Here is a 15,450-nt window from a genome sequence, read left to right as displayed (position 1 = left end):
GCAAATCTATTTGTTGACGGTGTACTAAAGCATTCGCTCAATGTCATTATCTCATTTCTGGAGAAAATGGCGTTTAGCGGCTTTTGAACTCTTCATTTATTTTCAATTATATTACAGGTCTGCTAAATGCTTGATTCTGATTGGCTGATGATCACCCTAATGTGTTTGGTTATTGTCAGATAAAGGCACAGCTAAAGTAGTTCCGGCAGGTTTAGAGCGCATTACAGCTCCATATCACTAGTTATTTCACAGCTACAACAGTCAGAAATCACATCAGAACACAACAGAAGGATGTGTGGAAGAAACTAGTGCTACACATGTTTAATAATTAGAAAATAATGCACACTAACAGCCACTTAAACTGACTCGGAATTTAATGGTCAGTCTGCAAATATTCTTTACATAACCATGTTCAGTCAATAATAACACTGGTGAGTGAGAATGCTGGTAACATGTGTGCTGATAACAGTATTTGTCATGCTCTGATGCATAACAGTGACTGTGAAATATGTGTTTTAGGCATGAAATGACACGTTTTGAGTTGTGTGATCTGGTAACCCTGATCTACAGGTGCAGGGCTGATTCCTGCTGAATCCTGGTTAAATTGGGCTGAGGTAAAGTTCAAGAGAGCGCTGCTATAAAGCTGACGCAGCGCTGAAACACTGCTGTAATCAGCTGGATTCAGGCTTTCTGCACATTCACACCAATGAAAGGTCAGGATTCTGACGTGCTGTACTGATTACGTGATCAAAAAATCATTCCACGCTGATTGCACTAGCAAAGAGCAATTTCTAGTATACATAGATGAGTGTAGCAAACAAAAAAACCTTCTCATAATTATGCAAATGCACTGTAATTTCATTACATGCGTTTCTGTACATGACTTAATTATGAGATAAAGCCAAGACTGAGAGATAAAAAGTTTTAATTATGTGATTACGTTAAAACTATGAGATAAAAATTCATAATTATTAGATAAAGGCAAGAATGTGAGATAAAAAAGTTATAATTATAAGAAAATGTAAGAATTATAATAATTATGGAAAGTTAAAACTGAAGTCATAATTATGAGATAAAGTCAAGACTATGAGATAAAAAGTCATAATTATGAGATAAAGTCAAGAAAGAAAGATAAAAAGTCATAATTATGAGATAAAGTGAAGACTATGAGATAAGAATTCATAATTATGAAATAAGGTCAAGACTGCAAGATAAAAAGTCATAATTATGAGATAAAGTCAAGATTGAGAGATAAAAAGTCGTAATTATGAGAAAGTGTAATAATTATAATAAATATGAGAGTCAAAACTAACAAAAACTGTGAGATTAAAAGTCGTAATTATGAGATTGTCAAAACTGAGAGATAAAAAAATCATAATTATGTGAAAATGTAATAATTATAATAAATATGATATAGTCAAAACAGATTCATAATTATGAGATAATGTCAAGACTGAGAGATTAAAAGTCATAATTTTGAGATAATGTAATAATTTTAATGAATATGACTGTCACATAACCAGCGATCGCTCCCCAGAGACTACACTTCCGCCCATATGTAGTCCAGAAGAGAGCGGAAGTGTAGTCCTATTGTTCGTGTGAGAACCAGCGATCTCTGGAGAGTGATCGCTGGTTATGTGACAATGATAGTCAAAACGGAAGAAATAAACTGAGATTAAAAGTATAATTATGAGATAAAGTCAAGGCTGAGAGATAAAAAGTCAAAATTATAAGATGAAGTCAAGACTGAGAGATAAAAGTTATAATTATGAGATAAAGTCAAGCCTGTGAGATAAAAAGTCATACTTATGAGAAAATGTAATAATTTTAATAAATATGATAGTCAAAACTGAAGAAAAACTGAGATTAAAAGTAAAATTATAAGATAGTCAAGACTGGGAGATAAAAGATATAATTATAAGATAAAGTCAAGACTGCGAGATAAAAAGTCATTATTATGAGAAAATGTAATAATTTTAATGAATATGATAGTCAAAACTGAAAAAAAACTGTGATATTAAAAGTATATTTATGAAATAGACAAGACTGTGAGATTAAAAGGCAAAATTATGACAATTTTATATTCTTAATTATTAATTCTAATTTGTATGAGATAAATTTAAAACTGCGATAAAAAGTTATAATTATGAGATAAATTCAAAACTGCGAGATAAGGAGTCATTAGATAAAACGGCATCTTTACGGCAAAAGATAATAAATAAACAACTAAGCTAAAATGAGGAGCGAAGTGAATCACAAGATAAAAATGAAATAAAATCAATATTATGAGATAAAATGTCAAATTGGGCAAAATCATGAGAGAAATGTAACTGAAAATTAGAAGAGAAGTCAATTTTGAGATGAAGTTATAACTGTGATATAAGCCATAATTATGAGATAAAGCTAGAATTGTTAGATAAAGACTAAAATTAGATAATAACAAGTCACAATAATGAGATAAAAGGGCAAATGGCATTCATTCATTTATTTTCTTTCAGGCTTAGTCCTTTATTCATCAGGGGGTCACCACAGTGAAATGAACCACCAACTTATCCAGCACATGTTTTACGCTGCGGATGCCCTTCCAGCTGCAACCCAGTACAGGGAAAATAATTATGGGATATGATGTGTAAATCATAATGAGAATGTTAAGATACTGAGTCAAGATTGGCAGATTAAAATGCTGCCAATATTCATTCATTCATTCACCTTCAGCTCACTCTATTTGTTCATCAAGGGTCGCCACAGTGGAATGAACCAACAACTATTCCAGCATATAATTTATGCAGCAGATGCCTTTCCAGCCGCAACCCAGTACTGGGAAACACCCATACACACTGATTCACACACACACACTCTACGGCCAGTGTAGTTGATCAATTCCCCTATAGCGCATGTGTTTGGACTGTGGGGAAAACCGGAGCACCCGGAGGAAACCCACGCCAACCTGGCGAGAACATGCAAACTCCACACAGAACTGGGCCAGCCAGGACAAGCCAAAATACATCATAAATTTGATATTAAAGGTTGATTACAAGTTAAAGACAAACAGTCTAAATTATAAGAAAATTATAAAAATCTCAAAATTCACAATTACAAAATAAAAGACACAGTTATGACATACAAGGTCAGAATTCATAAAAGCTCATAATTACGACATATAAATCAATAAGTTTGGCAGAAAACACTAAATTGATATATATTAAGTAAATAATGTAATAATAAAACACAATTAATGAGACAGAAACACCAAAGCAGCCTCCAGAACGACAGACAAACCAACAAATGCATTTATACTGCATTCAACAATCTGTGCACATGCAATGGCATGAAGAATATGATGTGGAGATGATCATAGATAATGGAGAAAAATTATTCCAAACATACTGAACATAATGATAATATAAAGAATAATGAATTGTTCAAGTAAAAATCTGTCACAGGGGGAGACGCTGACAACAGGGAGTGCGGATCCACACAGAGAATGGTTGATAATCACAATCAGGGACAAATAGTTGTACACAGGGAATCCAGAGTCATAGTCGAATAACAGGTGAATGATAAATACAGGCAGGCAGCAGGCAACATAAACAAACACACTAACTAACAAGGCTCTGTGCACAGCAGCACAAGGCAAGTAAAGAAAAAAGACATAACCTCCGTAAAAAATACAATCTCTGGTGTAAACGAGAACAAACCCACTCAATGTGTGTTTTCCATGTGAAAGAACTGTCGATGTAAACGCCCAAGTACTTATAGGTCTCTGACTGAGTGATAGGATGGTCATGTACAACCACTTGACGATGGTCACCTATACACTTTGGGTCAAATACCATCTCTTCTGTTTTCTTAGTATTTATTTTTAAGCTTATTTATATCACACCACTCAAGGAACCAACTAATTTCTGACTGGTAGATAACACCAATATCATCATTCTCATAAAGTAAACTTAAAGTAAAACGTTAGTTCGCTGATAATTATAACAAAATGAAAGGAAAAATATGACTAAATATTAGAACACAATGTAAAATATCCACTTAATCAATAGAGATGATGGAATTGATGGAACTTGTGATCAGCAGAATCGGCAAGTCCCAGAGTAAAGTGAGAAAATATGATACACCGGTGTTCTGAAGTATGGAAGAACTGTCTTCACACTGTTTTCATCTTATTATTATGTTAATATTATTAGTATATTATTAATCTTATTATGTTATTATTTTCTTATACACTTGTCTTTTCATTTATTCCTGTTTATGTAAAGCACTTTGAACTGCCACTGTGTGGGAAATGTGCTATAGAAATAAACTTTATAAAAACAAAACATCACAGTATAGAGGAAAAAGCATCCGTGGTTCAGCATGTTAAAAATCGGAAATGTGTTAAATGAGGATTCCCTTCATGAGGAACTACTGATGAACTGTGTGGTTAAAACACCACAAAAACACTGTCTACACACACTCCAATATCAGCTCAGCTTCCTCTGCAGTCTGAACACACACACACATAGGTACACATCCCCCCCCCCCCCCCCCCCACCCACCCACCCACACACACACACACGCAAGCACACGCACGCACACACACGCACACACACGCACGCACACACACACACACACACACACACACACACACACACAATGTGTTTCTACTGTAGAGACTGTATATTCTCTCCCTCTGTCCCTAAACACAACACAATCTGCACTTCACATGTTCTAAATTCTTCATTCTGTTTGATTTATCAGCAATTTTCCTGATGGAAATTAAAATATGAACACATAAGGTCAACATTTACTGGTGTTGCTATACTCGTAGGGACATTTGGCTCCTCCAGGAATTAGTGAGTTCTTAAGATAAAAAGGGAAATTTCTGAAGACTTTTGCGTATTTTTACAGCAACACACCAGAACTTAAGCATAAAGGCCAGATATTTTAAGAAAAACTGTCTCTAAATCTGTTGTTTTCAGCCACAGATATGAAAACTAAATCCCAGGTAGTGTGTAACTAAAATATGACAATAATAATAACAACACATAACTTAATAAGAAACATAAATGAAAAATGATTTGGTGATGAGCCTTCGTTGCATCATAAGAGTGCAGAAAGAGTATTAAAATCAGGATGGTGGATGATTGAACAGTACATAGTCCAGCCTGACATCACATGATCTAGAGCTCCATCTAGTGGCTTTGCTGAAAAACAACCACACTTTCTGCAGAGGTTTGATTCTTAAAGATTTACTCTCAGTCATCATAAAGTTAATCTCTTCCTGACTAATTCAGAGGTCAGAATTACAGAAGCACTCAATTCACTCTCATTCAGTCTCTGAGGAATTCATTACAGCACAAGCTGAACATATGAAGACAGAAATACTAGAGTCATTTACAAGTAAAAACTGTAGTGCTTTATACCATCAACAACTTCAAATAATCTGCTGTGGTGATTCTACAGTGGCTATGGTAACAACTACAGTAACTGATCTGTTGTGGTGATACTACAGTCGCTATGGTAACAACTACAGTAACTGATCTGTTGTGGTGATACTACAGTCGATATGGTAACAACTACAGTAACTGATCTGTTGTGGTGATACTACAGTCGCTATGGTAACAACTACAGTAACTGATCTGTTGTGGTGATACTACAGTCGCTATGGTAACAACTACAGTAACTGATCTGTTGTGGTGATACTACAGTCGATATGGTAACAACAACTATAGTAATTAATCTGTTGTAGTGATTCTACAGTAACTATGGTAACACAACTACTTCAGTAATTAATCTGTTGTGGTGATTCTACAGTTGCTTTGGTAACACAACAACTAAAGTAATTGATCTGGTGCAGTGATTCTACAGTCGCTATGGTAACACAACAACTACAGTAACTGATCTGGTGTGGTGATTCTACAGTTGCTATGGTAACACAACAACTTTAGTATTTGATCTGGTGTGGTGATACTACAGTTGCTATGGTAACAACAGCAACTATAGTAATTGATCTGTTGTGGTGATTCTACAGTTGCTATGGTAACACAACAACTTCAGTAATTGATCTGTTGTGGTGATTCTACAGGTGCTATGGTAACACCACAGTAACACAAAAGCATACTACAGTATTTATTACAGTTAATCATATATTTAATACTACAGTTCGCTGGAGCATTTATTAACAGAGTTGTAGATTGTTTAATATTTACAGTGTAATATACTTCATCATACAGTATTATAGTTTAAAACACTACAGTATGTTTAATGTGGATGGTTTTACTGCATATGCTTATGAAAGCTGGTGATTATGAAGTATGTTTTTGGGTTTTGGAAACATAGTAGCATGCTGGTTGAGGATGTACGGGTTAAAAAGGAGCGGAAATGTTTCCCCAGCTGTGAATGAACTGAAGCTGTCAACACAATTAAAGAAAAGCTCATTGCTGATTCATTAATTAGACCCCCTGTGATTAGAGCATGAACAGCTTGCTCACTGTTTCAGTAAAACTTATTCGCATTTAGAAATCATTCATTATACATTTTTTTGTGAGAAGTTTTGTGTTGTGAGCCAAGTTTAGAATATTTAGAATTTTTTCTCAATGTTTTTTCTCACTTGGTCAAAAATAAAAATTAAAATGCAGAAAAATAAATCTAAATAAAAAAGGGAAAAATAATAAATAATATTGGAATTTAAAATACATCTTTTCTAAGTTAATATATTTAAAAATATAATTTATTTATCTGATGTAAAGCTGATTTTTTCATCATTACTCCAGTCTTCCATGTCACACGATCCTATAGAAATCTGTATAAGGTGATGATTTGAGGATTAAGGAATATTTCAGTGCTGGCGTGCTGCTTTGTATGTTTGTAAAAACCATTATTACACTGCCGTTCAAAGGTTTAGTGATGTAAAAAAGCTAAAATTAACTTAATTTCATCAAGTATGCCTTGATTAATAATGCAGTTGTTTTTAGTTTTGATAGAACAAAACAAACAGGAAATAAATAATGAAATAAAACAAAAAAATATAGCTATTAGAATTAGAATTTAATAAAACTGCATTAGGAAAAATACAATTAAATAATAATTAAAACATTTAAAACAAATAATAAAAGTAATATATAATAAAACAATTAAAAATAAAGTATCAATAAACTAAAACTATTCAATTAAAATTAGATTTGGTTTTAAAAATAAAATAAAAAAACGTCAAAAAATGTAAATTGCAGTATTAAATTGCATTACTAAAAATTCATAAATTAAATGATAAAAAATCAATTGAATAAAATTATGTCAAACAAAAAAGCAATAAAAATAAATACAATTAAATCAAAATTACTTTTAATAATAATAATTTATATTTTATATAACTATAGAATAATTTTTACAATATTTTTAAATAAAATAAACAAATATTTTTAAATAAATGAGTTCACATTTGTCCACGAGTCTGTGAGCTCTGGAATGCAGCTGATCTGCTTCCATACTGAACTCAGCATGAGGCTCTTGCTTTAGGGATTGTGTTTGCCGGCCAGAAACTCATTTTGGCAGCTATAAGCGGTTTTTCTCCATGTGAAGGAGCCTTGGTGACCTTTATCTCGACGGGAGGTTCCCTATGATGAAAACTATTTAACAGCGGCTCCTCAATGAGCTGAAACTCCTCAGACTGAAGGTGAGTTTGCTGATGTGCTCGTGCATGCATTAATTTCTGCTTCTGATGCTAATATTTTACTGTGTTTTTCTCCACAGATGATCAGCATTAGTGTGTTTTGTCTTCTGCTGTGCACCGGAGCGTCTGCTTTCAGGTTTGAGGAGCTGACGCAGTATGTGAACACACACCAAGACGAGTTTGTGGAGGTATTTACTGATTTTAACACTGTTGTTCTATGAAACCCGTGTATTGAGTGATTAGATTACTTTTAAGTAACTGGTAAAGTAACTTTTTATTGATGGAGAAAATATCTGAGTTACTCCTTTCACAAAAAGTAATGTCAAGTTACTTTTGTTTTGCATGATGTGTAAAAGGTATACTGTAACCAGTATATGTGTGTGTGTGTGTGTGTGTGTTGGGTGCATGATGTAATCAGACACTTTAAAGTAACTAGTACATTGAGCTACATTGTCAAAAAAGTAATGTCAGTAACTTTTAGAAATTCAGTTAAAAGTGATGCTGTAACCAATGTGGGAGTGAGGGAATGCATTATGTAATCAGATTACTTAAAGTAATCTATATAAGTGAAAATATTTGAGTTACTCTTTTCACAAAAAAAAATATTGTCAGTTACATTCGTTTTATGTGAAGTGTAAAAGTGATACTGCATTAAGTGTGTGTGAGGGGGGTGCATTATGTATTCAGATTACTTTAAAGTAACTAGTAACTTTTTTATTGATGTAAAAAAAAAATTCTCAGTTACTTTTCAAAAAAGTAATGTCAGTTAGTAGTTCAGTTAAAAGTGACACTGTAACCAATGTGGGGGTGGATTATGTAATTGGATTACTTTAAAGTAACTAGTAAAGTAACTTTTTATTGATGTAAAAAAAAATCCACAAAAAATAATGTCAGTAACTTTTGTTTTGTATGATGTGTAAAAGTTATACTGTAACCAGTGTGTGTGTGTGTGTGGGGGGGGGGGTGCATTATGTAATCAGATTACTTTCAAGTTTTTATCTGTTACTCTTCGAAAAAGTAATGTCAGTTAGTAGTTAAGCTAAAAGTGACACTGTAACTGATGTGGGGGTGGGGTGCATTATGTAATCGGATTACTTTAAAGTAACTTTTTTTATTGGAGAAAATATCTGAGCGACATTGTCAAAAATGTACAATGTAATGTCCGTTACTTTGAGAAATTCAGTTAAAAGTGACGCTTTAACCAATGTGGGGGTGGGGGTGCATTATGTAATCGGATTACTTTAAAGTAACTAGTAAAGTAACTTTTTTATTGATGTTAAAAAAAATTCCACAAAAAATAATGTCAGTAACTTTTGTTTTTTATGATGTGTAAAAGTTATACTGTAACCAGTGTGTGTGTGTGTGTGTGTGTGTGTGTGTGTGTGGTTGGGGGGGGGTGCATTATGTAATCAGATTACTTTCAAGTAACTAGTGAAGTTACTTTTTTATTACTGGAAAAAATATCTCAGTTACTCTTCGAAAAAGTAATGTCAGTTAGTAGTTAAGCTAAAAGTGACACTGTAACAGATGTGGGGGTGGGGGTGCATTATGTAATCGGATTACTTTAAAGTAACTAGTAAAGTAACTTTTCTTATTGGAGAAAATATCTGAGCTACATTGTCAAAAATGTACAATGTACAATTTAATGTCCGCTACTTTGAGAAAATCAGTTAAAAGTGACACTGTAACCAGTGTGGGGGAATGCATTATGTAATCAGATTACTTTCAAGTAACTAGTAAAGTAACCTTTTTATTATTGATGAAAATATCTCAGTTACTCTTTTCAAAAAAGTAATGTCAAGTTACATTTAGAAGTTCAGTTAAAAGTGACACTGTAATCAATGTGGGGGTGGGGGTGCATTATGTAAGCAGATGTAAGCACTTTCAAAATGTGAAGTGAAAAGTGAACGTAAAAGTGAATAATAAATAATAAATAACTTTTATTATTGTTGACTCTTTTCAAAAAACTAATGTCAGTTACATTTAGTAATTCAGTTAAAAGTAACTTTTTGATTATTGAGAAAATAGTAATATCCCTGTAACTTTTGTTGAGAGTTAGTTTTGTGCAATCTGTAAAAGTGATACCGTAGCACTGTTTTAAATGTGAGTGTGTTTACTCATCTAGCGCAAAAACAGACCAAAGTATGCTATAAGGCAGGGGTGTCTAATCTCAGTCCTGGAGAGCCGGTGTCCTGCATATTTTAGTTCCAACCCCAATTAAACACACCTGAACCAGCTGATCAAGCTCTTTCTATACTAGAGCTCCAAGCAGGTGTATTGGAGGAAGTTGGAGGTAAACTATGCAGGCCTTAAAGGATCGAGTTTGGACACCCCTGCTTTAAGATAAAAAAAATGTGAAAATCAGCTGATAACAACCCATTAAACTTAACATTTATAACGTCAATACATCTCTAAATAACTTGAATGAAACCATTTTGATAAATATCACAAATTATATCGAGTTATCACTAAAAAATATTTGTATGTGTATTTAGGGACATTTTGTGTTAAAAAATATGAACTTAAATATTCCCATTATACCTATTTCTGATTGTCTCTGCATCCCGAATCATACATTCAGCTTTAATTAACATTAAATAATTAAGTCGAATTTTCATCATACTTTGTGTGTCAACTAAGTTACATTAAGGATAGTTATTATCACCAAGATAAACCAAGTCTTGTACAACAGCGCTGAAAAACCCGTCAGGCTTTATTCTGAGATAACAACCGGCTGGATGTACTTTATCCCTGACTTGGTGAGTCCTATTCATCATGTAATGCAGAAAAGCTAAATGCTTTGTTTGTAAATGAGCATAATACTTTCAGTGTGAAGAGGTCAAAAATTTTATATTATTACAAACAACTAAGCGCACACACCAGATGAAACAAGTAACATGAGAATAATAACGTATTATCTTCCTTAACATGTGAATAAATGTATAACCTTTTACTCTGCTGTCTGTAGAGTGTGTAGTGAAGCTCAGCTCAAACTAGCACACAGATAATGTTCTCCAGCTCTCTGAAACTCACCCTTTCAGGTTTTGATCCTAAATGTGGGGTTTTGGTGACTGTCGCTTTAAATTCAAATGAGATTGTGCTCTTTTCAGAAGAGGGCGGAGCTACAAATGCCTATGCATACTCCAAAGTGACAAATTCAAAACTAGTAGCACTAGTGGGCGGGGCTTTCCCCCTCTGATGACACGTACAAAGGGAGAATGTCAATCAAAGTGTTTCATTCATCAAGTCTGATTAGAACAAACACAATTCATTCATCTTTACCATTAGAAGCAGGAGATATTCACACACTGCTGAAACTCAAACCTGCATAACAGTGAGTTTTGCATAATAGCTCCCCCTATTGTGACCTGTTTTGATGTTCGCCCAGTCATCTAATCATCTTCATTTATTGATGGTTTAATCTGCAGATAGATCTGCCGTTTATCTGACACTGCTGTCGTCATGCTGCTGATCAAGAACATTGATTTTTTGATTTCTGACATCAGCTCTCGAGTTTGAATGTGACAGACTACATGCAGAACTGGCATTTAGACCTAACAATTCATTTACTCCACCTCAGGTTGTTTAAATCCGGTATTATTATCTGTGTTTTGATCAACACAAAGGAAGAAAAAGCTTGTTTTAAATGATTGATATTGTTATAAAGTCTAAAGCTAAAGTCAAACAGCATCCAAAAAGATATAAATAAATGATTGGAAAAATAAATGTAGTCAATTAAACTTAATTAAATGAGCAAAAATACAATTTCGTCGATTTTTTTCTTCGTTTTTCTACTCAAATATTTTTATTGATTTTTCAAAAGTCTTTAAATTTTCCACAACACTCATATTGAACAACATATGAACATGGTACAGAGCTACAGACATACTCACACCCCATAAAGAAAACGGGAGAAAGAGAAAAATAAATGAATGAATGAATAAATAAATAAATAAATAAATAAATAAATAAATAAATGAATGAATGAATGAATGAATGAATGAATGAATGAATGAATAAATGAATAAATGAGTGAATTAATGAATGAATAAATAAATAAATAAATAAATAAATAAATGAATGAATGAATGAATGAATGACAATGAATGAATGAATGAATAAATAAATAAATAAATAAATGACTGAATGAATGAATAAAAAAATAAATAAATGAATAAATAAATAAATGAATAAATAAATAAATGAATAAATGAATGAATGACTGAATGAATGAATAAATAAATAAATGACTGAATGAATAAATAAATAAATGAATGAATAAATAAATTAATTAATAAATGAATGAATGAATAAATTAATTAATAAATGAATGAATGAATGACTGAATGAATTAATGAATAAATAAAAAAATAAATGAATAAAAAAATAAATGAATAAATGAATGAATGAATGAATGAATATATAAATGACTGAATGAATAAATAAATAAATGAATGAATAAATAAATAAATTAATTAATAATTGAATGAATGAATGAATGAATAAATGAATGAATGAATGACTGAATGAATGAATGAATAAATAAATAAATAAATAAATGACTGAATGAATGAATGAATAAATAAATAAATAAATTAATGAATGACTGAATGAATGAATGAATAAATAAATGACTGAATGAATGAATAAATAAATAAATTAATAAATGAATAAATGAATAAATGAATGAATGAATGACTGACTGAATGAATGAATAAATAAATAAATAAATAAATAAATAAAAACAGATTAAAAAAATTAGGAAATTAAGGATAAAGTCTCACTTAGGATATAGCAACCCCTGAGCATTCAGTGAAGGATAGGAAAGGGTGCCAAACCTCACAAAACTTTTTTTGTAGAGCCTCGGATGGTGTATTGAAGGTGCTCGAGTTTAAGATGTGATAACACTTCACCCACTGAAGCTGAGCAGGGCTGTGCCCGGTCAGTACCTGGATGGGAGACCACATGGAAAAGCTAGGTTGCTGCCAAAAGTGGTGTTAGTGGGGCCAGCAGGGGGCGCCCAACCTGTGGTCTGGTCTGTGTGAGTACGTGACTCAAACCAGCAACCTTCTTGCTGTGAGGCCACAGTGCTAGCCACTGAGCCACTCTAAAACTACACTATAAACTAGAACAGAAAACTAAAATCTAAGTTTGACTTTAGAGTTTAGACTTCATTTGGAACATGCACACAAATCAGAATAGAGAAATAAACACAAGCTAATAATATAACTCAATGCAAAACTATCTGAACTCATACATGACGCTTGATTGAAGAATGCTGATATTCTTAGAGAAGAAAACTGTTTAAAACACAGAAGAGTGACGTTTTCCCTTGTGTTTACCTCTGTGTGTGTGTGTGTGTGTGTGTGTGTTCAGACACTCAGGCAGTGGATCGCTGTGGAGAGCGACTCCAGTGATGTTACGAAGAGAGCAGATTTACACCGAATGATGGACATGACGGCAGAGAAACTGCGTCTCATTGGAGGAAAAGTGGAGATGATCGATATCGGGACGCAGACGGTCAGATAATGCGCACACACTCACAAATAACACGAAACTAGAGTGTATTACTGATATGACTGTACTCAGTGTGTGTTTGTTTTATGACTGTACTCAGTTGTGGCAGTGTTGGGTAAATTACTGTACTTTAAAAAGTAATCGATTACAAATGACTGATTACTTCTGGAGAATTGTAATCTGATTATATTACTAGTTACACAATGTAAAAAGTAATCAGATTACAAATTACTGTACTTTGAAGTTACTTTTTAAACAAAAATATACCATTAAAAATACAAAATAAACTGCAGCTCTTCCAGTAATTTAATATCCACTGAGAAACATGACAATGTGTTGATTACAGCAGCTCGACATATTCAACAGACATTAACTGTTCTGATCAGTTTCCAGCATTACTAGCCACTCGCCATTTTCACTAGCAACAGTTTTGTTGTTGTGAAAATAAACTTTATATGCATAATATAACTAAAATCAACTTGATATAGAGTTTGTGTTCTGTCCACAAGCCTCCTCATTCATTTCATTTGTGTGTTGTGTATGAGCTTGCTCAATGAGCGTGAGCAATAGAAAGTTTACAATAGAAAGAATCGTCGACAACTTCGTTCAAACTACGTCTCACAGCCAAAAACACGTAGTATATATTTTGTTATTAACTACATGACAAGACAGAAGCCTTTAATTGGGGTAAAAAGTGCACATATGTGCTCACCTGGGTTTGAAGGGAATCAGCAATTTCTCCTCAACTTTCTTTTTAACTTACTGTATGAAACGCCAATCAGACACGAGTGCTCCTGTCAAATTTACACTAGTTTTCCCTCCATTTCTTGAGTCCAAATAAACTGAAATGAGCGCTGTTAACTTCTCCCTCAGCCTCCCGCTGGCCTGCAGATACACACACTAGTGAATGCTGCGCTCTCATTGGCTGTAGGCGATCGCTGATGTTATGTTCAGTCAGAACTCATTTCACACAGCATGATGTGAATCGCCGACAGCTCCAGATGTTCAGCACGCCAAATATCTCACAGGCATCGGCGACTCATCGGCAATTCTCTCAGATGGCGTCTTTGATAGTTCACACTGTGTGATTGTCAGTCTTGTGCACGAGCACCGATTTGCCTGTGATTTCAGCCATTTGTCGGCGATTTCTCAAAACCTGTCGGAGAGTCAACACCGGGGCTAAAATCACGCAGTCTGAACTCGGCATAAACAAAACAGCGACAAAACGCTAGCCCTGATAGTCATGCAGTGTGAAAACAATCTGTGACACGACTACTTTGAAAATCATGCAGTCTGAACTCGGCATTAGAAGCAGTGGAAAGTTCTTTCGACTGGACATAGACTGACTTTCACAACAATATTTTAGTTTATAAGCTCAATGAAATCAAAGTAATGTCTGTATTTACACTTGAAGAAGCAGCCGCTCTCGACAGCAGCTATTTCAGCTATAATAATAATAATAATTCCTTACACTTATATAGCACTTTTCTGGGCACTCAAAGCGCTTTACACATTGGGGGGATCTCCTCATCCACCACTAGTGTGCAGCATCCACCTGGATGACGTGACGGCAGCCAATTTGCGCCAGACCGCACACCAGCTGATTGGTGGAGAGGAGACAGAGTGATGAAGCCAATTGAATATGGGGATGGTTAGGAGGCCATGATGGACAGAGGCCAGTGGGCAGATTCGGCCAGGATGCCGGGGTTAAATCTCTACTCTTTTAGAAGGACATCCTGGGATTTTTAACGACCACAGAGAGTCGGGACCTCGCTTTAACGTCTCATCCGAAAGACGGTAGCTAGTGTTCTCCAGCAATATAAAAGCACAGGCTAATTAACTGACGCTGCAGCAGAAAACGTGATTTAAAAGAAGCTTTTTTTCTTTTAAATATTATATTTGTGATGTAAGTAACGCAATTACACTGACCTCTAGAAACTGTGATCATATTACACTAATGTAAAATGACATTGGTTACATCACCGCCTTCCTCAGAAATGTAATCAGATTACAGTAACCCGTTACTGTGGAGCGCATTACACTCAACTCTGGATGTGTGTCTGTGTGTGTTTTACTACTGTACTCAGTGTTGTGTGTGTGTGTGTGTGTGTCTCCTTCAGCTGGCCAATGGCAGCTCCATCGATCTGCCTAAAGTGGTCACGGCTCAGTTTGGTGACGACCCCAGCAAACACACTGTGTGTGTGTACGGACACGTGGACGTCCAGCCCGCCAAGATGGAGGACGGGTGGAGCACTGAACCCTACGAGCTGACCGAC

At 34.2% G+C, this 15,450-nt stretch overlaps 2 protein-coding genes across 2 annotated transcripts in view; one reads left to right on the top strand and one right to left on the bottom strand.

Annotated features, from left to right (window-relative positions):
* ncoa7a (nuclear receptor coactivator 7a) overlaps nt 1-15,450 on the bottom strand; it is a 62,493-nt gene that overhangs the window by 39,967 nt on the left and 7,076 nt on the right. The window lies entirely within an intron of this gene.
* Nucleotides 7,642-15,450, top strand: part of cndp1 (carnosine dipeptidase 1) — a 24,331-nt gene continuing 16,522 nt past the window's right edge. Inside the window, 4 exon segments of the mRNA NM_001310033.1 lie at nt 7,642-7,660; nt 7,738-7,845; nt 13,034-13,177; nt 15,295-15,450. The exon segment at nt 15,295-15,450 is cut by the window's right edge and continues 7 nt beyond it. Of these exon segments, the coding sequence (NP_001296962.1) occupies nt 7,738-7,845; nt 13,034-13,177; nt 15,295-15,450 (408 nt within the window). The 5' untranslated portion in view covers nt 7,642-7,660.

This window comes from Danio rerio, chromosome 16 (assembly GCF_049306965.1).
Source record: "Danio rerio strain Tuebingen ecotype United States chromosome 16, GRCz12tu, whole genome shotgun sequence".
Taxonomy (NCBI): domain Eukaryota; kingdom Metazoa; phylum Chordata; class Actinopteri; order Cypriniformes; family Danionidae; genus Danio; species Danio rerio.
Note: the sequence above shows the minus strand (reverse complement) of the source record. Positions and strands in the feature narration are given on the sequence as shown.